A 24,048-nucleotide genomic window follows, 5' to 3' on the forward strand; every position below is an offset into this window, starting at 1 on the left:
TCGGGGACTTGCGAGACCCAACTCTTTAAAATAAATGGTCAAAAGCGATGCCGTAGCCTGACTTTTAGTCCCTAGTATTGGTGAGTTAAAAAACACTGGATCCTACATTATCCATGATGCAACTGATGTCTCTAGACCAGACACATCCAGGTAGCCTACTTCGCAAAATGTCAAGGGTGTGCCCTTTTTGGGGGGGACACAAAACCTTAGATCAATGCAATTTGACCCGTGTTTGTATTAGAATTTTGACAACTTTTTATGCATGCATTTCTTATTAAACAAACCGTTGTTTTATAGATATGTTTAACTATTTTCTGTGTGATGCCGGTCTGGTCTAAGCCTAAATGCTCATGTCTTTTAAAATGCACGCCCCGTTTGTAATTCAGGCTTTTCATTTCCTTTTCAAGATTTTAAGTCCAAAACCAGCCCAAAACCAACATAATCCTGATGACATCTGATGATTTTGAAAAGCTCTCTACAGAGCCATAGAAGCCATTAAATAACTGTTTAGACATGCTGAGTAGTACTCCTAATGAAAAAACTGATCTTGTACATGTCTTTACCAACTGTTATTATGCATACTATCAATTTAATGCATAGACACTAAGCCCAGATGTGACCAAGTCAGCTTTCCCAAGTCACTCAAGTCTTGAGACACAAGTTAATACCCTGGTCTAAATTAATAAAGCCTGAACCTTATGAAGTCCTCTTTTCTGTAATTTTTAAGAGTTAAATGTCAAGTCACTATAGAGCTTAAGTCAAGTCAGTTCCTCAATTATTTTCTTCTCAAGTAAATTACATCAATTAAAAAAGGTATTTCTGCATCAGCCTCGAGAGTCAACGTGTCAATTCTAAGCATGAAATAAATAAAATAATGTGTAGGTTTACTGTACAATATCCATATAGAGTGTATATAATGTTCATGAATTGGTTTAAGAGACTTAGTCTAAACCTGTGGCTGCAGTTCAGAAAAGAAGAGAGGCCTGCCTTCCTATAGGTTATCAGCCAGAAGTCATATGATCTCTACATACGTGTATGAGTTTCAGTGAAGTGGATGCAGTAGCCTACTGACCAAGGGAAAACATCAGGTGATATTTTATGACTGCTGAAGTGTAGCATGCCTGTCTGAACAGTTTTCTTGACTACCTGAGGGCACAGATCAGGGAAAGCAGCATCCATATATACCACAAAACCACACACTCACGTGTGTCAACAGCACATGTAACACAGCCAAAATACCAATGTGTGCAGGTATGCACAGATGTACCAGAACTTCCACTTTCATTACAGCTCATGTACAGCCTGGTTTCGCTCTCCTTTCCTGCTACACATACAGTAATACTATCAGACTGAATTGCCAATAATTACAGATGTGGGCAGCGATTCAGAGGTCTGGAGCCAGGCTAACACAATACACAATGATTCAAATAATTCACACATTGGCTTGTCAGTTATTGATATAAAACATGCATTTGTTCAGTCCCTTTATATTTTTCTTACCTCAACCCTACCATTTATAGTGTCTATCCTTCTGTCAATCTACCATTCCATTTATCCACACATCCCATAGTTCATTTTATCACCACTCTATCCATTCATACATCCATCAGGCAGCTTTGGTCGTTCTGTTTGTACCAGAGGGATTAACAGTGAGGCCAGAGATGAGATGAGATGGAGATTACGACAGAGATAATGGTGTTTGGATTTAGTCACTAAGAGGAGGCAGTGGGAATTTAAAGCTGCAACTTTAATCACAGGTGAGCCATGTGCTCTCTGATCTAAAAGAATGACTTACACCAGGTTTAGAACAGAGCAGTCAACAGCATTGAAAATAACAAATTACATGAGCGAATAACATGAAATGATAGCAGTTTCTGTTGCCTCTCTAGTAAGAATAGCAGACTCGCCAGCATTCCTCCCAGAATTCTCTAACGTATTTCGTGTTGCACTTTGCTTCTACATGATCTGTGGTTGAAGGAACAGAATAAAAATACATGTAGATCTATTATAAGCTTTGGTTTCTGGTCATTGTAGTAATACACAGTAGAAGACTAGTTCCCAACCTGAAGGTCAGAACCCCTTCAATGGGTCATGAAAGTGGCTTAAAGGGATGCAGGATAATTACCAGGATAGGAAATATGAACAACTAAATTCTGCTACACAAAATTACGTTTATTTTATGTTTGTTTTTTCCAGAACCGAGCGTTACTGATCAATGCATTTGGAGCAATAGCGCCATCTGTTGGTAATAAAAACAATACCGTTGTCATTTTTCATATACAGTCTATGGTTTTAACGGGTGGCACAGTGATCTGTGGTAGGCTAATATGCTTTTAATATCATGGTATTTTAGTTGTTTTCTAATACTGAAAAAAATCTGTTAGAATTCTTTCACATTTTGTTCATCATTTGTTCACTTCTAACGTTATCTGTCAATGGAAGTCCGCACATTCGCAACAGGCAGACAAACCCATATTGTGATTAGAAAAAAATATGACGGCCAAATTTATAAATGTCGGCCTTGTGTTTGTGGTAGTTGTACTCACATGGCTGCTGAAGTGAAAACCTAGCAGAAGTTGTTACGTATGACTTTACTAAAATGTGTGTCGAATCTGTCGTACTCGTTCATTCCATAGACTGTTAATATTTACAGTCTTCTTCATTCACAGTCAGAGCAAGATGGCGGTCCCTACAAAGCAGTAAGTTGCAAACAAGCTAACGTGGTTATACTATTGTGTGATTTACATTGAAAGACGACTGTTTCACTTGGGTGGCGTTGTAGTAATAGTTATAATAAATAACTTACTTAACTGTAGCAGCCGTGGTCTTACCGCTTGTGGTGATTTGTGAAAACGGTGCCTCCTGCAGCTAGCTAGTTTTACGATATGCTAACGTTATGCAAACCTCGCATATACAGCAGCAAGTTAAGGTTTAAAAACTAAGTACCGTTTTGTTTGTATATTTTTTTTTAAACCTGTCATTTATTTCTCAACTTATCCTTAATTTTACCAGAAATACTGCTAAATTTTACTGGATGTTTGCCTCACCAATGACATACTGTCACGGAGAGTTTCATAGCTAACGTAAACGTTAGTCATTCAGTCAGTAGCTAGTTAACAAACTTACCTCATTTGGTAGTTATCGCGAGGTTTTAGGCGTTTATTGTTTCTCTTTTAGGTGCATAACGTATTGCACTATGAAAAGTGAGCTTAACCGAAAGTTTGCAGAAAGTCACCTGTCTCATAAAGCAAGTTAAACCATCTTATAAATAGTGCGTTGTGTTTATTTCTGAGATAAACTCATGTAAAATACATGGTAATGTTTCTAATCCTCGCTATCCAGATATATGCTTCCTCAAAAAGAAGGTATAAAACGCTTTAAAGTAATTTGCTGTTCCTCCAAATGGCTTCTTTAGTGTTGGTGCTTTTGCAATTTTCCTAAAAGAGATACAACCTATTCTTGAAAAATAACGACTTGCAGGTGAAATGCATGTATATGTTACAAAGCCTTGTTGCCCGATTGTGCACAGGTACGGGCTGATCTTGTCACAGAAGAAAGGACTGTCAAAGACCCTGCAGAAACACTCAGTGTTCGAGGATGACTCAGATGATGAGGTGGGTAAACTTATGGGTATGTTAAAAGCAGGGCAATACAGTATAATTTGTCTCTCTTCAATGTATGTGTTTTAGGTATTTTCACTATTATAGAAACTAAAAAGATTTCTGTAAAAAATGTAAAAAGAAATACCCTTTTTCAGGTATTGGTTGGCATTTTAGCAGACTTCTGTCCAAATATACTACATATATGTTGTTATGTTCCTCAGACCACAGTTGGGGAGAGTCTACAGAAAGAAGCTGACAAAAAGAAGATGATGAAGCAGGTGGGAGGAAGAATTAAAAGGCTATGTGACTTAAATCCACCTAAAACTATTTTACATTCTTCTTTTTTTATTTATTTATTTTTACAAACAGTCGTTCCTCTGTGTTTTACATTTCTCTGGTATTTTTCTGTCTCTCTCTCTCTCTCTAAAGACACGTTTGGAGATGCACAAGGCCCTGGAACAGGACAGCACTGTATATGACTACGATGCTGTGTACGATGACATTCAAAAAGAGAGACTTGAGAGCAACAAAAAAAATTCTGGGAGGCACTGACAAAAAGGTAATCTCATTTGTGTTGAACACCTGCAAAGCTGTATTTGTCAACACTGGGATTTCAGAATGATCTAATGGTTAGAAAGACTGTCCAGCATGTACTCTGCTAAAATATGTTGGAGCGAGACATTGATTCCCTGTACTGCGGTGTTGCTGTTTTCTGATATTGAGACAGCCTACTTGTGAACTTCCTCGTAAACATTAATTTAATTAGTTTTTTTGTCCATGTCTCTTTATTACAGCCAAAGTATATCCACCAGTTAATGAGAGCAGTCGAGGACCGAAAGAAAGAACAGGAACGGAGGGACGAGAGGAAGATCCAGAAGGAAAGGGAGAAAGAGGGAGAGCAGTTTGCAGATAAAGAAGCTTACGTTACCTCTGCCTACAAGCAAAAACTGCTAGAGCAGAAGGAGGAGCAGGAGAGAGAAAAAAGAGAAGCAGAGATGGAAGGTTAGACCGATACTCTACAACTGTTTTTAGGCTGCAGGCAGATAAGATTTTGTTGTAAGTGATATGGTGAGACTTTGAACTCCAGACGTTTCAAGCAACATATGAATGTAGCTTACATTGGATTTGTCCATAGCAACTTTATGTAATCCTTAAGCAATCTGGATATTGTAAAAACAATTTGTGCAGCCAGTATTAAAAACACCTAATAATGTTTACAATATTTTATTGAAAGCAGAAAAAGTTCAGGAAAGTAACTTCCTTCAATAAATGTATTGAGCCTGTTGGCTTTGGCAAAGTATATTCCTTCCTCAGGGCACACAAAGCATGACTTGAAGAGAGACTTTAAAATGTTGAAAGAGGCGACTTTATATGAAATCTATGTTTTAATTATTTTTGTTTTGCTTAGCGGCTTTGGACGTGAAGAAACAAAAAGACCTGAGCGGCTTCTACCGGCACCTGCTGAATCAGACTGTAGGAGAGGAGGCGATACCGGATCGCTCAGCAAACAAGTCAGTCGGAGCTCCGCATTACTTGCTCATCCATAAACACAAGAAACGCATACATACTTTTTTAAAAAGCATTCTGAGCCTTTATTTGTATCTCTCTGTTCCTGCTTCCACAGAGCTCAAAACTCAAAGGTTTCAAAAGACACAGAGAGGTCTTCACCTGTTGCCTCATCTACGTCTCACGACAATATCCCAAGTTCATGCAGCGACAGTGAGGAGGGGCATGAGCAGAAGTCTGGGTTTAGCAAGCCTGGGGCAGGCTCTGCACACTCAAAACGCCAATACAGACAGAGGTCGCCTTCATCAGGGAGCGGAGAGGAGAAGGAGAGAGAGAAGGAGAGAGACCGACATAAGAAGAGCCACAGAGATCAAGACCGAGACAGAGGACGGGACAGAGATAGAGACAGAAACAGGGGAAGGGAAAGAGATGACAGGCACGGCGGAAGAAGAGACGACAGGGATGTAAGGAAAGACAGGGACAGAGACAGAGACCGAGGCAGAGAAGATGACAGAAGCAGAGGCAAGGATACAGACAGGGAGAACAGGCATGGGAAGAGGGAGAGGAGCCCTAAAGAGAGAGAGAGGGATAAGAATGGGGAAAGAGAGAAGAGGAGGAATCCAGATGAAGACAGGCGCAAGGACAAAGATCAGGAAGAAGACAAGGAAAAAAAGAAGGAAGCCGAGAAGGAGAAGGCAGTGACGGAGGAAGAAAAAGCTCCAGAAAAGAAGGAAGCAGTCGGTGAACACGGAACGGAAAAAGAACAACCAAAACAGGAAGGCGAAGAGAAAGAGGAAATAGAGGAGAAGGCAAACAAGTTTGCAAAGCGCAGCACGGATCACACTGTGAGTTCGGCGAGAGACAGGTATTTGGCCAGACAGATGACACGCTCGGCCTGTAAGACTTATATAGAAAAAGAGGAGGATTGAGAGCTGTACAGCACACAACATTCATCTTAATATAGAGGGTAATGTCTTTCCTTTTTAACAAATCCCAGGAAAAGACTTAGTTAGTTTCTTCTACTGTCAATACTTTCTGACTTCCCTGCCCTAGTACCCGAGCCTATTGGGTTCTACTGAAGATGTTTAAGAATGGACTCTTTTCAAGGCTCAATGATTTCCTAAAACAGCTGGGCCCTCTAGTCTTTTGCAAACATTCCTCAAAACCGGAGTAAATAGTAGTTACTAGTGACTTGTTAGTGGGAGGAATTCTAGTCTTTTCATGGGATTTGTTAACAATAAGAAAAATATTGAATATTGCCAATCTTATCCTGTAACTGCTGACTCCACCAGATACTGCAGTGAGTGGACATATTCAAACAGTAGAGTGTGCTCATGGTCTGTCTTTTGCACTTGAATTGGCGGATTTGATTTATTATTGTGAAATAAGAACACTGACTTGTAAATATGAGTTTTGACACAGAGTCCCTTGTAACATCTTCACAGGAATGAGTGTAAATTGTCTTATTGCTTGGTTTGAACGTGTGGAACGAAGTGTGGAACGACGTATGAGCCAGTGATATTGTGTTTAATGACTTGTATTTGAGTCTCATGTAGACAGTGATGAGTTAATAAAATCATTTTTGGTCCACAGTTTCTTCTCTTGCTTCCTGTTTGTTTTGCCATCACTACATGAAGTTTGATGTTAAAAAGTGTCTAAAAAAGATCTGCTCCTGTGTCAGCTTTGGTCTAGTTGAACATGGAGGCATTGGATCACTGAAACAAAAGAAAAGGCAGTTTGTAGAATTGTTAGTCTTTAATGCTTTTGACTACTTATTCCTGCACAGAATGGGCCACACACTACAGTGGTGGAATGTAAGTAAGTACATTTACTGAAGTATTTTACTGTCTTTTTTTTTTGATCCTGCGAGAACATTTTATTTTGGAGGGAAACTTACTTTTTACTCCACTACATTTAATCAACAGCTTTATCTACAAGTTACTATAGAGATTTAGAATTTCACACAAGACAGGATGTGCTCAATAATATGCACTTAACAGTGTGTAACACAATTTAACCATCTACAACCGTAAGATGTTATTTATACATAACTGCATTGGTAATAATAATCTTGTCTTTTTACTTTTGTTACTTTACATACATTTTACTTATAATACCACATACTTAACCCTTGACTTGACTTCGGGTCACGTTGACCCGTTTTAAATTTTTGTTTTATATCAGAAAATATGGGACGTAGAAATGAGCGCTGAAAATATGTAGAAGAAAAATTTAACAATTTAAAACGTTGGAAAAAGCAAAAACAAACTGAAAAAAGGCGTCAAAAAGAAATTTGTATTTTTATATTGCACTATTGCTACTTTTACTTCAGTAGATGATGTAAATATATGGCATTATGTGGAAATAGACTTTCCTCCTCCCAGGTCATGTGGATCACTCCATCTGATGATTTGTCCTTGAACACATCTGTAAAGGAAACAAACCACAAATATCACATTTTTTTAATGCAACGTAAGTGTAAGACACATTTTGATATGGAGAAATACTCTATAAGCTATGGTATGGTCCACTGTTCAAATCTGCAAACTTGCAGATTTGAGGATTCAAGGGGCATTTAGTTATTTAGCCCCAACTGCCTTCATTCTGAACAATTAAAAGTCTAATTTATCACTTGACATCTTGTCCAGGCGTAACGTTAGAGTGATGAAGGTCTGAGAAGCCTGAATAACGGAAAGTCATCAGCCTCACCAAGCCGTCGTTCGCGTTCAAGGAGAAAGTTACAAGTACTCCTAATACCTTCAATGGAAAGGCTTTTTGCCTGAGCTTCACAGTAAGTCACACATTGCAAACACTAAAGAGAAGAGGTTTGCTTACCAACTTCTCCTTGTGTGAAGTCAAGCCTGAAGTCCCATTCACAACAAATGACGCATCAGGGTTAAGGTCCTATTAAAAGTCGGAGACGTGAATCTTTTCTTTCTAGAACGCCTATTTTACAGTTTAAAACAATAAATACGCTGACTTATACGTGCTCTAAGCCACTCCACCTCACTGAGCTGCTCAGCTGTGACATCCTCAAGTTTTCCCAGAGTTGAGGTTTGCTGGGAAAGTGTCATCCTTAATTATCCTTCACTGAGGAGAGATTTCTTCAGCTGCTTATAGTCTTGGCCTTTAAATCCCACTGGGTCTGAAGGGCTGCCTACGCCTCCGTCCTCATAAAGGGAGTGAATCATCTTCACACAGGTGGATGTCATGTTAGGAGAGCAGTGGCAGAGGTGTCGGAAATCAGATAAACAGCAACTGGTGGAGGCAAAACTGAATTTAGTAAATGTAAAAAGTAGAGTGGCATGCAAATACAGCATTTACCTGTAAAGTTGGATCCTGGCAATAGTTGTGAAGTATAAATTAGTGTGACTGAAGAAGAAATCATGCAACTTATTTATATACATTGATTGCATAACAGGCATCAGTCACAAGTACAGGCATGTGATTTGGCAGGCAGGTGAGGTCCAAAAAAGGAGGATGTCATACGAAGCGTCTGTATCCACCAATGTCACCCACAAAATACCATCATGCCCTGATCATATCTACCTTCAACTAGTGGAACTTGCACGAAGCAATCAATCATTCTACCTCTCTAGCATCGACACACAGGGCTCAATATTAAGCGTTTTGTTTGTGGAGGGTAACTTGAGGGTCATCCCTCAAAAAGATTTAAAGGTTACTATAGATATCACCCAAAAAGCGTAAAGACAAAACTTGCTTTTAGCTAAATAAATTATATACACATATCACTGCCTTTGTCTAAACATTTATTTGTTCTGGAAAGGTTTGCCATGCAAAATATTCTGTACTGTAAAAACAAAAGAGCACATTGAGAAAACTTTCAAATATTGTTTCACTAGGCTAATTATATTTATTCACAAATAAAAAAACTATTATGAACAGTTCACTAAATATTTAACAAAAAGGGGCTTGCTAGTAATAGCCTTGACCGTGTTGCCAACTCAAAGCATGCTGTGTCTGCACATTGCTGGATTTCACCCAGCAGATATGTTTGGTCATGTTTTCAAAATCCTTTGGGGTGTTTGTAATCTGTGGGAAGTACATGTTTCATGTCTTGGTACAGTTGGCAGGTAGTTAAGGTATAAATGTGCAATGCTTTCCTCAAACTTTGTATAGACAAATACAAATGTAATCCCTCTCAATCATTACTTATGACCCACTAAAACTAGTGTGAGGATGTGCTTATCTGCAGAGACCCTGCCCTCTGCCTCTTCTTTGGAGAGTCAGGACCATGGTTGGGAGGCTTCTGGGCATCAATAAAAAGCCTTTGGGCCCAATATGGGTGTGCAATCCCCAGCCAATAATGGCACTCATTTCATTTACCTCTTGTGCGCCACGTGAGGGCCTGACATGACGCACAAATCTGAGTATAAGGACCCATTTTTGGCCTGGTATTACAATCCAATCTGGAGGTGTGTGTATTTAGTGCTATAGAACAACCTCTGCAAGGCAATATAAGGGCCTTTTATTCCTGATTCACTGCTTTCTTTGACAGTGCCTCTTTATTCACACTCTTAACCATCTCTGGCTCTCTGACCATTGAGCAGTGGCGAACTCTGAACACCTGCATTTACAAACTGTAAGCCAATAACCTTAAAAAGTGAAGCGCGATATCCACCTCATTTAAGGATATTCAGTGCAAATTGACCCACCCGTGATTTGGCAGAGCAACCTGAATTAAGGCATATTGGACAACGTCCATGCATTATAAACTTAATCTCAAAATCTTTGATTCATCAACTGCCTCAAAACAGACCGTGAAGAGTTTCTACAAGAGATCTTTACAGCATCTGTTAAGGTGCAGTAGGTAAGACTTTTAAAACTAACCCGTCATATTGGTTGAAACTGACCCTGTTAGAGTAGAACTACATTAAACAGGTATTAAATCTTTAGTAGTGAGAGTTGCAAAAATCCACAACTCCCTCTTCAAATGCTTGCTTTTAATAAGATGTGCTTGTGTCCTAGTGGAGGTATTACAAGAACTTACGCCATTTGTTTCAGTTATCAGGCTGCTTAGACACTTTATTGCCATCATAACATTTAACCAGCCTGCATTGTACAATGTAAAATACTTTAACATGTTGACATCCATCTTGAGACCATTTTCCATGAGTCATCTTGTCATCTGAAGAAGAGAGGGAGCCAGATTAGCCTTGGAAAAAATCTTTATAATATTCAACTAACTGATACTAATGTATAAACGCAAGGGAAAAGTCACCTAAACCTTACAAGGAAACATTTATATAAATCACATTTCATACAAAAACTATCCACACATTGAATAGTAAACAGATCCTGAGAGCAGTTTGTTTAACAAAAGGTCAACAGGTTTATCGTTATGTCTGGGTGGATCCCTGAAATATATTACTGCTGCAAAGACATCCTTTACCCTGCAGGAGGTCGACCACCTCTCTAATCAAAAGATTTTGAAACTGGCATTTCAGCAGCTCTTATGGACCGTATCATCCTATCATCATTATCAGCTTATAAACAGATTTATGTCTTACCACATGTAGCTTGCCGGTATACTGACAGTTGCCACGACCACTAGATCCAATTCTGAAGGATAATAACAAAATCAGTAAGCAAATTATTTTATTCAAGTGTATTGTGTGATGCTACCATCTAATGTTCAGAAAACCGAGAGTCACCACTAACAATCTGCCGGTAATTCCAGCTATTTCAGTTTGGGTTTCATCACAACAAAGGTTGACTGCCATTATAGTATTAAAGCTGAAAAGCTACCTGTCAATTCAATCGACAGACTTAAGGGGACTGCAGCAGACAGGCAGAATGACACCTGTAATAAAAACAAAAAAAAGGTGGAATAATGAGGACAGACACTTATTTTGAAAACCACCAATCCTCAATCAGTACAGCTTTAAAAGACTCAGAAAAGTGGATCAGAGACAATCGTCAGCTGTCGCATCGGACGGCACTTCCTATTCCAGGTTTTCATCACCGTAAGCTACACACTCCTTTATAAGCTTGTCAATTAACTCACCATTGCACAACAAGAGTCAAAGCACAGGACAAAGTTTGCTATGTTCTAAGCCAGAAACAAATTATAATTTAAGGACTTGACTTTCAGGATCATGTAGACTATACAACTAGTGGCAAAAACCAGGACATGTCACCGCAAGTTGACACCTGCAGAATGTGCAGGAGTTGAGGATTTTAAAGCCAACTGTTTCAGCCAAATATCAAGACTCTTCAAAATGAGTGATTAAGGACTGGAATTTGGACAAATCTAACTGATGCAATCTTAAGGTTAATGTCAACTCTAAACCGACTACCATTTGCTGCAAATCAGGTGTTTTGTCGGTTCTCAGCTTAAGAACGCATAACAAGTTCATGTAATCCAGATGTTCAAATCAATCAAGTACTGAGTGTTTCCATTGTACAAAGGTGAGCATAAAAGCTTAGACTTAATTTTAAGAATACTGTGATTAAAAAAAAAAAAATAAACTTACAAGGTCCATCTCAAGGTGTAGCTGTACCCCACGAGTCACTTTCTTTCACGAGAAGTCTTATGCCACCAGGCCAACCTTGAGAAACCAGAACAAAATATAATATAAATACTAGCACTGATCCAAGTCCACTCATGATATTTAGCAATTTTGTGTTCAGAAAACCGAGGGTCACCACTAAACAATCTGCCGGTAATTCCAGCTATTTCAGTTTGGGTTTCATCACTACAGAAGCAGGCAGTTGCCATTTTAATGACCAATAAATGCCTTTTCACCTGCACGAAGTGAACGTCTTCAGTCAGCTGGTTTAGTTTGGAGCATACAAAGCGCTGCATGGCGACATCTCTCTTTTGCAGCTCACAAGTCTTTTCAGCTACAGAAGAAAAGTAGTAATGAGTTAAAAATTACATTTAGTCCATTTTGACAGGTCACAGAACTGCAGTGTTCAGAAAACCGAGAGTCACCACTGAACATTCTGCCGGTAATTCCAGCTATTTCAGTTTGGGTTTCATCACAACAGAAGCAGTCAGTTGGCATTTTTATGGGCAGATAATGCATTCACCTTCTTCAAATGAATCCTCTTCAGTCAGCTGTAAGGACCATATGAAGGGTAACATCCTATGGCAGCTCACAAGTCTGTTCAGTTATAGAAAACAAAATTTGTTACATTTAGTCTAAATCTATTTTGAAAGTTAACAGAACTGCTTTAGTTAATGTTCAGAAAACCGAGAGTCACCACTAAACAATCTGCCGGTAATTCCAGCTATTTCAGTTTGGGTTTCATCACTACATTTAAAACTACAGTACATTTTAATAAGAGTATTATTAAACAGACCTCCATCTTGACTTTCCATCATCTTGATGAGACCCATTCTTCTGACCAGTCTTAAAAACAAAATCAATACGTAACTTAGTTTTTAAAGGACTGATCACCACTTACAATCAATTGCAGTTTTGGAGGCTCAGAACAGTGAGTATATAACATCGTCAGTTGTCGCATCAGACGGCACTTCCTATTCACAGTTTTCATCACTGACAACTGCATTAAAACAGTTGAGTTTTCTTCACTGAAACTCACCGTGCAGGGACATCAAGATACCCCACATATCAAGTGCAACACTTGCAGAGTGACAGCCACCTGTGGAAGGACAAGACTAACGGTTAAGAGAATATTTGGTTTTACACAAAACAGACACGTATTCATCTGGCAGACCAAATATTAACGTTACACTTGAATGTTAGGTTTCTGTACCCACTAGTCAGTTACTTATTCTGAGAAGCAACGAGGCTTAAGTTTCACCACAACGTTAGAGTACATATTTAAATAAATTACAGTTAAACCATTGAATGAGGAACAGATCGATCAGGACGTTTAGGAACATTGAGTAACGTTACTTTTAACGGAAAAACGAGATTAGAGGTACAAACATTGCAATGTTAGCAGTAAAACACAAACCCTATAAAAGCGAGACTGAAATAAAGAAATGAATATATCTCACTTTGTTTTTATCTTGTCCATCTTTGAGTGGGCTTCACGCAGGATCCACGTGGCTGCTTGAGGCCCGTAACGACAATGCTAACGTTAACACTTCACGCTAGCAGAGACCACGTTTTAACTAAAGTCACAAACTACAGCTCAACTAACGTGTTGTTTGAACGGTTAGGACAGTAGTCTTGTATTTACTGACCACTCTAAACAAGTCGAATCACATTTCCCGTGGACTAACACACAAGCGAGAGTGCAGACTGCCAGACGATTTGAAAAGAGGCAGCAACGTCGTGGTAGCGAAGTATTTAAACGCTGAATGTCGCAGGAATAAAACGTCACTTGTTCTTTAGTTCTGGCGCGCTACAAACCGACTTATAAAATGCGCTCTGTTGCCACCTGCAGTACAGGAGTGTGTAGGCCTATATCACGATTTTTTTTTTTTACTGTGCCTATTTACTGTATGGGTATACAATTATTAAAATCTTAATCTTAATAATTGTACTCCACTACATTTAAGAATACAATATTACACTACCTTTTACTTCACTACAATTGTATTTGGCAGCTAGTTAGAAGTTACGTTGCTGATTAATATTAGCCTACACATACAAAATACATAATGAAACATGATGACATGTTCTTGGTGAAACTAAGACGGTTCTACTTACAGTGTAGAAATTAGTTAAAATGAACTCAACCTCAGCTGCACCTGCTACTTACACATTAGAAAATAAATTACGTTGTTCTTGTTCAATTATGTTTGTCTGTTCTGAATGTTTAAAAATATAAAAACAATACAAAATGTATCTAAAAAAATGATATTAACATAAAGTGTACATCTTTTCAAAACTTTTATAACATAGCCTATTTTATTGAACTTGTATTATACTTTAAGTGTTGTATGCAAAGTAAATACCTAGTAGCCTACAACTATAAGTCCTCACCAATTGTTTTATGTTATTCATTTTTTTTGTGGTAATATTGGTTCTGCTGCTCAAAACTCAGGCTTTTTGATTGTATGACTTCTTCATAGTTCAATAAAGAGGGACAAAAAGACGTATCCTAACTACTTTAGAAAATGTAATTCGAAGAAACACTGTAATTAAACAAGAAAGAATTAAAATAATTTAAAAAAGAAAAGAAAATGCAGCTACATGTTATTTGGAGTTACATAAATAAAGTTATTACGGAAATTTAGGTGAAATAGCCTACCATGCGGCCGCAGGATGGCGCTTTTTCACTATAACAGGGAGTCTAATTTACATGCTTGTTTGTCTGCTGTCAGTCTGTTAGTTGCTCTGAGCGTCATTTTGTTCTGGGTTTATTTTCTCGGCAGGCATTGGCTATTACATCTCATCTCCACACCCAAAACACATTTCCTTCAGCATTTTGCCATCCAGCTGTTTCAGGTAAAGTTGTTAAACTTAGTTAAATTTCCTTCTGTTTTTAGACTGTTTTTCCTGCTGTGCTGATGCTCCGTGCTTTACTCTGTTTATACCACACCTTCCATAAACCTTGACCTACAAATTGTCCAGTGACAAAATGTGTTAGAAAAAGAAAATGCTTTTTAGGATGCAGTGTTACCATACAACAAGAAAATACCTGGTCTAACTTGAATCATCTACACTTTCCTATGTCATCAGGGGCAATGTGCTGATGTTAGTTCAGTGCAAACTGTTTCTGATTTACTGTAGTCTGGATATTGAAACCAACAATTAACACTCTGATATCTGCTCTTTTTTAGGCAAACGTGGAAGACATTTTCTTTCCTCCCCTGGTTTTGTGGAAGGAGTTTTGAGAAAAAAGAAAGAAAAAAAAGATAGTTAAGTGAATACAAAAAAGTGCTGTCCGTGGCAGTGGCAGCTTGAAGGGGTGTGTGAGCGTGTGTGTGTGAGTGAGTGTGTGTGTGTGTGTGTGTGTGTGTGTGTGTGTGTGTGTGTGTGTGTGTGTGTGTGTGTGTGTGTGTGTGTGTGTGCGCGCGCGCGCGCATTGATCCACAGCAGCAGCATGTTGCCACCTGTGAAGAAGGACCGGATCATTAATCAGCTCCCAAACGTTAGTAACACACACACACACACACACACACACACACACACACACACACACACACACACACACACACACACAACACATACATTACTGATTGATGATGAGGTTATTTAGAGCAGTAGGCTAGTGGAATCTATGTACATTTACTCAAGTACTGTACTTAAGTACACATTTGAGGTACTTTACTTGAGTCTTTTCTTTTCATGCCACTTCTTCTACTCCACTACATTTCAGAGGGAAATATTGTACTTTTCCCCCTACTACATTAATCTGACAGCTTTAGTTACTAGATACAACTACAGATTTTTGCACACAAAACACAAATCCAGCTGAAATGATTAGCCGATTAAACACTTAGTTCATTGACTAACTGTTATGCTCGTTTTCTAGTTTCTAAAATGTGAGGACATTTCTGCGTTGAGTACTTTTACTTTTAATACTTTAAGTACATTTCCCTGATGATACATACATACTTTTACTTAAGTAATATTTTGAATGCAGGACTTTTATTTGTAACAGAGTATTTTTACAGTGTGGTATTAGTACTTTTACTTAAGTAAAGGATCTGAATACTTCTTCCACCACTGATTTAGAGTCTTAAATGCTGCTCTTTGTTTCTCTAAAAGTGGACGGCTGCAAATTTGCAAAATGTTGTTGTCCTCACTAAAGCTTGTAACTCCAGCCTTGGTGACCTTAATGCTCCTTTGCTCCTTTAGAAAGGTTCACTACCTGAATGTAGCCATGTAGATACATTTTGGCCTAATGTTAAGCTGATTCTTTGGAAATACAAGGTTTTTTTCTGTACAGCAACAATTGAAGGATGATGATTATAATAACTTTAAGTTTATGACATTGCTGCTTCTCCTTTTTTATTTTCTAAGATTGTTTTATTCAGGGAAAACACATTCAGTGTAACCCTCCCTACCTTCCACCTTTTTATTTTACAGTCCAAAATGCTTTTTTTATTAGTTTCTTTCTGTTTCCTCCCCCCACTCTCTTTACAGTATTTCAGTCCGAATGCAGCGCTGCACACCAAAGATGGCTTCCACCCACAGGTGCAGGCTGCCTGCCAGGTACACAAGAAAGACACAGTGAGGTAAGATCACAGAAGGGTTAATAAGACAACACACCCAGCGGCCCTTCCTGCTACTACACACACTGTGACATGTGTTTTAATGAAATGAGGGCCAGAACTAATTCATGCAATGTGACTTGAAAGTCATGGAATGTCTGCTGTATCAGCTGACAGCTGACGACCTCGCCAGCAAATCTCAAAAACTCAATACTTTCAGCTTCCCTTCTCTTTCTGTGGCATTTGTAATCATGACATACTGGTCACAAATATATATATATATATATATATATATATATATATATATATATATATATATATATATATATATATATTTTTTAATTATTATTAAATTTCAGTAAATTCCTAAATGCCTGCAGTTTTTGGCAAACATTACTCGAAAAGGAGTAATTTGTGCATTGTTGGGGACTTACTTCAGCTGTGTAGCAATACACATTTGGTGTAAGAACAGAGCTATTATGTCCCTTTTTCTCTGATAATAAGATTTATGTTGAAAATCTTGTGCCTTACACACAAAATCAGTACTTTTATAACTTAATATATTTAGATTTTTTGTTTGGCAAGAAAGATTTGGAACACAACTGCCTATACGTGCTGAAATCAAACTCTCAGTAAAAAGCTTAAGAATGCGTCAATCATAACAAATTTCCCTGAAGTTGTGAAATCAGGCTGAATTAATTCAGTTATTAAAATGATTCATCTTTCATGTAAGAGCAGGCTGAGGACCATTAAGGGCTTCATGCATTTAGTCTTTAAAGTTCCTGCTTTTTTAAATATGAAAGTTTATGGAGGCTGTGAGTTATAATATTAGAGGAGTTAAATGATGTCTGCATGGTATTCATCAAGTTGTTGTGTGTTTCATGCTGTTAGGCTTTTATTGTACGGAGTCTAGAATGACAGTATTGGCTTTCTGTTGCCAGCTTGAATATCGCCAAGGTCATCGTAGTGGGAGATGTTGCAGTTGGGAAAACGTGTCTGATCAGCAGGTAAGAAGCAATCTTGAATAATAAGATCAATCAAAGGATTATGTGTTTAGATTTGTTATTACATTTTTGGTCTGATTTCAACTGTATCAGCTGTTGAAGTGTTTCCTCTGTAGTTGTACTTATGTAGCTGCAGTTCTTTAGAGCATCATTCAAGTTTTCTTCCACAAAAACATGGTTTAGCCTAATCACGTTTCAAGTTAAAGTTATAGTTCTACAAATGTTAATAAAATTAATTAAAATTCATTACATAAATCAATAACATTCATACTGTTTTACAGATGAATGCTTATTTTGTCTTAGCTATAATATGCAGTATCTTACAATGACCCATGAACTGTGTGGTGGTGTCTGTATCTATAGAGACCCTGCCCTCTACCTGTATTTTCTCTTTTCTTCTTATTTTGCTCAGTGTGGGACATTTATGGGTGTCAGCAAAGAGCCCATGGGTGTGTAACCTTCAGCCAATAACAGTGTATAGGTTGTGCAGTCCCTTCTCATGAAGAAGAAATGCAAATTAGGTGCATTTCCAACGACTGGTTTGGAGCAAATAAACTAGGCTACAGCATAGTTTGATCAGAAGTTGGCGGTATAGGCTGTAATCCACCAGTAAACAGTAGAAGAAGTAGAGGTTGCTAACCAAAAACAAAACAAATCGCCTTAACTGCATCTATGAGAGAAAAGTGGAGAGAGGTCTTAAGGCATTTGGTTCAATTGAGCAAGTTGTGATTGTTCTTTCATGTCCGCGAGTATTGGTTTTAGTAAAGGTTTTGACTGAGTTTGTGTGAGTCACTTCCATACAGGAGGGAGACATTCTTAATTTAAATGGCTTTATTAGATCTTGAAATGTCAGTCACTGTCACTATGATGTAACTACAAACTTGTATTTGTTTTTTTTCTCCAATAATGTAGTACTCAATTAATCAGTTGAGATAGTAGTAAATAATTACATTTGATTTTTCTTTTTCTTTTTACTGTTGATCTGTCAAAAGGATCAACTCTAAGAAATTCCTTCGGGACCACAAAGGTTTCTGACATTTTATAAACAAAATGATTTGTCAAAAAATAGGCCTAGTTAAAGGACAATTCACCAAAGCATTGAGAACTTTGTAAGATAGATTATATAGTAGGGGTGGGTGATATATATTGTTTACGATAATATCGTCATTGTTGTGTTAACAATGTGCAAATTGACATTATCGAGTATTTAAATTACTTAGAAAAAAACACTTCAAAACATGCATTGGAACGCTACACATTCACTAATGTCAACATTTTAAAGAAAATAAATAAGAACTGTTTTCATTCAACATTGTGCCCATTATTATCATCAGTGATTAAGGAACTCAGAAAAACACATTTTTAAAGGATATTGTCTAATTATCGTTATCGTCAAAATCACCAAAAATATTGAGATATTATTTTTTGTCCATATTGCCCACCCCTATTATGTAGACAGTCGCGTTCTCATATACAGGCGGCCGCCGTCTTGGGAGCTACTGTCTTTCTAAACTATCTTTTTAATAAACTGTCTGTACACTTTCAAAGTTCTCAATGCTTCAGTTAACATTTAGGGTATAGGATAGGATATAGGATATTTTGAGCCTTTTTAGTGGTATAAATAGCGATTTGTTTTTACTTTCCCTGTGCCCCGAATACTAGCGTTGTAAGCTAATCAGTGGTCTGCGCTAGCATGTTTCAAGCTACAAACACATATGATTAGCATGAAAACATGTCCTAGAGAGCGATCGAGTGGGTACACATCTGTTATTAACCCCTAGGTTCGTTTTGTGCCGGAATTGTCCTTTAATAGTAAAAAGATAGTTATTTATTGTTAGTTGCAGCTTTAAAGTATATTTTCTCTCTCTCTCTCTCTCTCTCTCTCTCTGTTTCTTTTGTTCCTTTAAGGTTTCGAAAGGGTGCGTTTGATAAGAACTACAAAGCAACCATAGGGGTGGATTTTGAGATGGAGCGTTTCGAGGTTCTTGGTGTTCCCTTCAGTTTACAGCTGTAAGTATGTCGCTAGACCTCAGAGAAACACTCAGTTTATAGACTGAGCCTTAAACAAGCTAACTCACTCACTGCGCTGACTGATCATCAGGGTCACATGGGTCAACAAGGTCTGTTTGTTATTTCCTATCTGACCTTCATTTGATCACATATCATGATGAAGTTAAAATTCTTGAATGTCTGACAATCTGTATACCTTTGAGGTCATACAACATCCTCTAAATTTGACTTAAAAGGGGGCCTTAAATGACGTAATAATTAGGTTTTTCCTTTACTATGTTGGCTTCTGTAGTGCATGTAATGTACGCTTGTACAATTTGTGTTATTTAAAGGTTAATATCCAAGAGGGCCTTGTTGAGCTTTTTTGCCATGCTAGCGTAATGTGGATGTAGGGATGGCGATGAACACATGTAAACAACGGTTGAATGGATTGCCATTAAAGTCTGTGTAGACATTCATGTTTCCCAGAGGATGAATCCAACTAATGTTGGGGATCTCCTGACTTTTCCTCTTGCGCCACCATGAGGTCGACACTGTGGTTTCCAGTGAAATGTCTCAATATCTGATGGGTTCATGAAATTTGGTACAAAGGTTTATGTTCAGTCATTCGTTAATTGCAATAACTTTGGTGATGACTTAGGTCCCGATCAGACAGAGTGATGCCAGTTGCAGCTTAATGTTATTCTTGCTAGGCAAACACCAAATCACCCATCCTCAACACTGTTATTTTGCTGTTAAGTGAAATGATCTGGCTTTTTTTCCGTTCTGAGTTAAAGTTTTTTCAACTTGAGGCGTTCAGGGCGCCTTTGCAAAAACGTGAGGTGCAAACGAGAGGCACTCATCAACGCAAAAGCAGCAAGCAAAAAGCTTCACTCTCAAACAATTACAAAATGCCACCCAAGGCTGCTAAAACGCGATCGGTCTGATTGGGGCCTGAACCGTACCTCTAGTGCTATCATTAGGTCAAAATATGAATCTGTCCAATATTTTGGTTTATACCAAAAAACTGACAGTCAGTGCTACAAAGCAAATTATCTAAGATGGTAAACATGATAAACAATACACCTGCTAAACATCAGCATCTTCTAATGGTCATGTTAGCATGTTGACGTTAGCATTTAGCTCAAAGCAGTGCATACTGGAAGTGCAGCCTCACAGAGTCGTTAGAATAGCTGTAGACTTTGGTCTTGTTTGAATAACACTGATAATTGCTAAATTAGGCCTACTGTGGCTTTATTTTCAACATTTAATTTCAACATTTTGAACTGACACTGCATGTTAGTTCAAACAACCATCATGACCGCTGGACATGACAGCATCTCACATCTCTTCTCTCTTCCCTTCTTCCCTTCATCTCCACCAAATATCCCACCAAGAACAATCAAATCTGCATCTGATTTTATTTCAGGTGGGACACAGCAGGTCAGGAGCGCTTCAAATGCATTGCTTCAACATATTACAGAGGGGCACAAGGTGAATGTAGCTCAGTCTCTATAGTACACCTCTCAGCTTAAAATGACAGTGTTGTCATACATAAACACATTCTCATCATGCTCTATGTTTGACTTCTCTTGATGCTGTTTGTCTCTTTACGTTCCTCCAGCCATTATAGTGGTGTTTGACTTAAGCAGTTGGAGCTCTTTAGCACATGCCAGGTAAGGAATAACCCATTCTGATCTAATTATTTTACTATTAAAATGCCATTTTGAGTCTTATAATTGTGTGTGTGTGTGTGTGTGTGTGTGTGTGTGTGTGTGTGTGTGTGTGTGTGTGTGTGTGTGTGTGTGTGTGTTTAGGCAGTGGCTGGAGGATGCCATGAAAGAAAATGACCCATCCAGTGTTTTACTGTTCCTTGTTGGTACCAAGAAGGACCTCAGTGTGGGTGAAATAATCAAAATTTACTCAGTTAATTGATTAGTTGATCGTCAGAAAATTAACCAGCAACAATTTTGATAATCTAATTATAATCTCTGTGCGTGCGTGCATGTTTTGGTTTGTGTGTGTCCCCCACATGTGTAATTGTTTCTCGGTAATATCATCAGGGTTTTTAAATTATTAAATACTTTTTGATTAATTGTTTGGTCCATATAACTTCAGAAAACAGTAAAATTGGCATTAGAATGTCTTGTTAAACGGTCCAAAGTCCAAAAATATTTGTTTACCAAAAAATGTTAGCAGTAAATTCTTACATTTGAGAACCTGGAACCATCAAATGTTTGGCATTTCTACTTTAATTATCAAACTCGTTGGCAAATAATTTCCTGTCAACAAACTAACCACTAAACTAAACGACTGATTGTTGCTGCTCTGAATATCTCACTTTTAGTTAATAAGAATAATTCTACTGTACAGTGACCAATGGCCTGAAGCTTTCCTTCCCTGTTCTCATTCACTTCTCTGTCTGTGTTTCACTCCTCAGTCTCCTGACCAGTTGGCTCAGATAGAGCAGGAAGCCATCAGACTCTCTGAGGAAATCAAAGCCGAGTACTGGGCTGTGTCTGCTAAGTCAGGTGGGAGTCAATCACACATGAACAAATCCCCATCAGTCACCACATGCTTTTCATGTTCTCTTTTAACCCCTTTCCGTCTTACTAAACTCTTTCCTCTGTCTCTGTGTTGTTCCAGGAGATGGTGTCAGGGATTTCTTCTTCCGTTTGGCCTCTCTGACTTTTGAGGCCAACATTTTGTCCGAGCTTGAGAACAGTGGCTCAAGGCACGTCGGTGACATTATCAGTAAGTCAGTTTGTTCAATAAAGTCTCATTATTAAGAAGGCAGCATCATACTTGTATCTTTCTCTTATACTCATTTACTGACTAATTAGTTGAAAATCAGTTTTTCTCATGACACATATGACACACAACACAAGACGGATGTTATTCTCTTTTTTCCTTATTGTCAACAAATCTATGATCAAAACTAAATACAATGCATTACACCATCTTCCACACCTCAATACTCCGTCTGTGGCACTCCATTTGTTCCTATTGAAGATGTAACTCTTTAAAATGCTAAAAAGTAATGCTAAAAATCGAGCGTCACTTAAACAGTAAACAGAAGTAAATAATGTATTTGCTTGGGACTATTTTCAGATGCGGATTAATCAAATTCACTGCTCAGTGGTCACCAACCTTTTTTGCTTGTTAGCCCATGAAGTTAAAGTTGACCTGTGGAGTTTGTTATGTGAACAAAAAAGTTCTCTTTACATTTAATGTTTCTTACCTAAACCTTACCTTGAGGTCTAACAAACATGTCGAATGCATTCCTTTGTCATGAAATATAACATTTAAAAGCTTTGGTGTGTTACCGCCACCAACTGGCAGTCAGTGCAATTGCGTGAAACCAGCGTGAGGAATGTTTGTTGGGTCACATGAATCCGTAAGCATGTGCACGAGACAAACAAAACGGGCCCATCCTCCATAGTGCTACTAGTGATGAGTTGTCTACTTGTGACCTCTTATCACAGATTATGTTTGTGTATTATCAGATTAAGTTGTAAGCACTTTAACCACAAAGTGATTTTCTTCTCACATATACACGGCATCTCACATACTTAAAATCTTCATTGCCCATGTTCATGGTAATGAAGGAGCACGTTTCCCAGTACAACAGTGTTGCTCATTTTATGTTTTTTAATAGTTTTTAGCCAATGTTGTTCTCAGGATAAATTCATTGCTGGTTTTGAAGTTTTCGTGGGGTTTGCTGACAGTAAGAAATACACATATTGCCTGGCTTTATCATACATACCCTTCCTACTGTAGCTCACATTGTTTATCTGAATGCCAAAAATGTGAAGTGTTTTATTCTTTATTTGCATTTCACACAGGGCTCACAGAAGCCAATCACAAACCTACCAAAAGGAAGTCCAACTGCTGCTGATGATGAGAGAGAGAGAGTGACCGCCTGGATACACTGTAGGCCTACTGACTAAAGATCACACTGAAGGGGAAAATTAAACTGAAATATGGACTCAGCATGTTCAGTGTGGCTATCATGAATTGACCATTTAAAAAGCAATGTCATATCAACTAAATCATGTCGCAATTGTGTATTTGTGATGTTTTTTTTTTCAAATAACCTGAGAGGAGGTTATAGGTTTAACATAATTAATTCTAAGTTGAGGCTTTACACAATAAGAAGTCCTCTCAGGAATATTTAGACTGCTGGTCGGGGGCTACCACAAAAAAAAAGCTGTGTGAGATGCTTGTTAACATTTATATAAAAAAGAATGATTATTCTCCACTAGATCTTTTACTAAACTGCCCTTGCTTTCATAAACGAGTGTCTGTCTGTTTGAAGCAACATTTTTCTCATGCATTGGAGAAAATAGCAGTACCAGACATAGTGCATTTTTTTGGTTTTCTCACTGTCATGTGTCTGTGCTGCTAATGTGATGCATACGCCGGCTCCCATGACCGCAGTCATTCCCACACTGCATTGCTCTCCTCTGACATCAGTGTTCTCATGATCTCGAAAATGGAGGGATTGTTTGCAGGGACTGAAACACACTAATTGATTTCCTCACTCAGTTCAGTCAGACAGGAGGAAGAAGTCTTCAAGTCTACATATGTTCTTTTTTCTCCTATTAAACATACTTTTATTATAGCTCATGGATTATGAATTGTAAATACATTTGTTTTGATCACAGTGTTGTCTTTCTGTTGAAATAGAAAAGCTAGATAGAGCGTGAATGAATTGTAAAGGTTAGGAACATTCTTCACATTCTGTTCCCAGCTAATCATATTTCTACCGTGAAGAAACACACAGACTATACCGTATGTATATGTACACCTACATCACATGTCCATACTGCCAGTTTGTTTC

General features: G+C 38.1%; 2 protein-coding genes, 1 long non-coding RNA gene and 6 other non-coding genes across 9 annotated transcripts; 2 read left to right on the plus strand and 7 right to left on the minus strand.

The window, feature by feature from the left end:
- The first annotated feature begins 2,278 nt into the window (after window positions 1–2,278).
- On the plus strand, window positions 2,279–6,700 carry nsrp1 (nuclear speckle splicing regulatory protein 1). The gene is given in 9 exon segments (XM_028596406.1): window positions 2,279–2,317; window positions 2,670–2,699; window positions 3,530–3,614; window positions 3,824–3,880; window positions 4,032–4,130; window positions 4,132–4,161; window positions 4,397–4,604; window positions 5,011–5,113; window positions 5,227–6,700. Coding segments are annotated over 8 exon segments (1,413 nt in total). The 5' UTR covers window positions 2,279–2,317; window positions 2,670–2,679; the 3' UTR covers window positions 6,038–6,700.
- Window positions 6,701–10,133: 3,433 nt separating this feature from the next.
- On the minus strand, window positions 10,134–13,434 carry LOC114566885 (uncharacterized). The gene is made up of 9 exons (XR_003694111.1): window positions 13,102–13,434; window positions 12,681–12,740; window positions 12,438–12,487; window positions 12,165–12,238; window positions 11,878–11,975; window positions 11,606–11,680; window positions 10,878–10,932; window positions 10,640–10,691; window positions 10,134–10,257 (listed from the first exon to the last, which is right to left on the minus strand). It is a non-coding gene; the product is annotated as an uncharacterized LOC114566885 (long non-coding RNA).
- On the minus strand, window positions 10,763–10,835 carry LOC114567418 (small nucleolar RNA SNORD65). Its single transcript, XR_003694180.1, has one exon. It is a non-coding gene; the product is annotated as a small nucleolar RNA SNORD65 (small nucleolar RNA).
- LOC114567413 (small nucleolar RNA SNORD49) lies at window positions 11,021–11,098 on the minus strand. The gene has a single exon (XR_003694174.1). It is a non-coding gene; the product is annotated as a small nucleolar RNA SNORD49 (small nucleolar RNA).
- On the minus strand, window positions 11,757–11,830 carry LOC114567415 (small nucleolar RNA SNORD65). Its single transcript, XR_003694177.1, has one exon. It is a non-coding gene; the product is annotated as a small nucleolar RNA SNORD65 (small nucleolar RNA).
- LOC114567417 (small nucleolar RNA SNORD65) lies at window positions 12,046–12,119 on the minus strand. Its single transcript, XR_003694179.1, has one exon. It is a non-coding gene; the product is annotated as a small nucleolar RNA SNORD65 (small nucleolar RNA).
- On the minus strand, window positions 12,318–12,391 carry LOC114567416 (small nucleolar RNA SNORD65). Its single transcript, XR_003694178.1, has one exon. It is a non-coding gene; the product is annotated as a small nucleolar RNA SNORD65 (small nucleolar RNA).
- On the minus strand, window positions 12,568–12,639 carry LOC114567412 (small nucleolar RNA SNORD49). Its single transcript, XR_003694173.1, has one exon. It is a non-coding gene; the product is annotated as a small nucleolar RNA SNORD49 (small nucleolar RNA).
- Window positions 13,435–15,027: 1,593 nt separating the features above from the next.
- rab34b (RAB34, member RAS oncogene family b) lies at window positions 15,028–23,869 on the plus strand. Its single transcript, XM_028595978.1, has 10 exons — window positions 15,028–15,146; window positions 16,145–16,236; window positions 17,154–17,219; window positions 19,125–19,226; window positions 20,635–20,699; window positions 20,830–20,881; window positions 21,023–21,104; window positions 21,646–21,736; window positions 21,852–21,959; window positions 23,051–23,869. Exons 1-10 carry the CDS (start codon window positions 15,099–15,101, stop codon window positions 23,101–23,103), a joined length of 759 nt encoding a protein of 252 aa, XP_028451779.1. The 5' UTR covers window positions 15,028–15,098; the 3' UTR covers window positions 23,104–23,869.
- Window positions 23,870–24,048: the final 179 nt, after the last annotated feature.

Source organism: Perca flavescens, chromosome 13 (genome assembly GCF_004354835.1).
Source record: "Perca flavescens isolate YP-PL-M2 chromosome 13, PFLA_1.0, whole genome shotgun sequence".
Taxonomy (NCBI): Eukaryota; Metazoa; Chordata; class Actinopteri; order Perciformes; family Percidae; genus Perca; species Perca flavescens.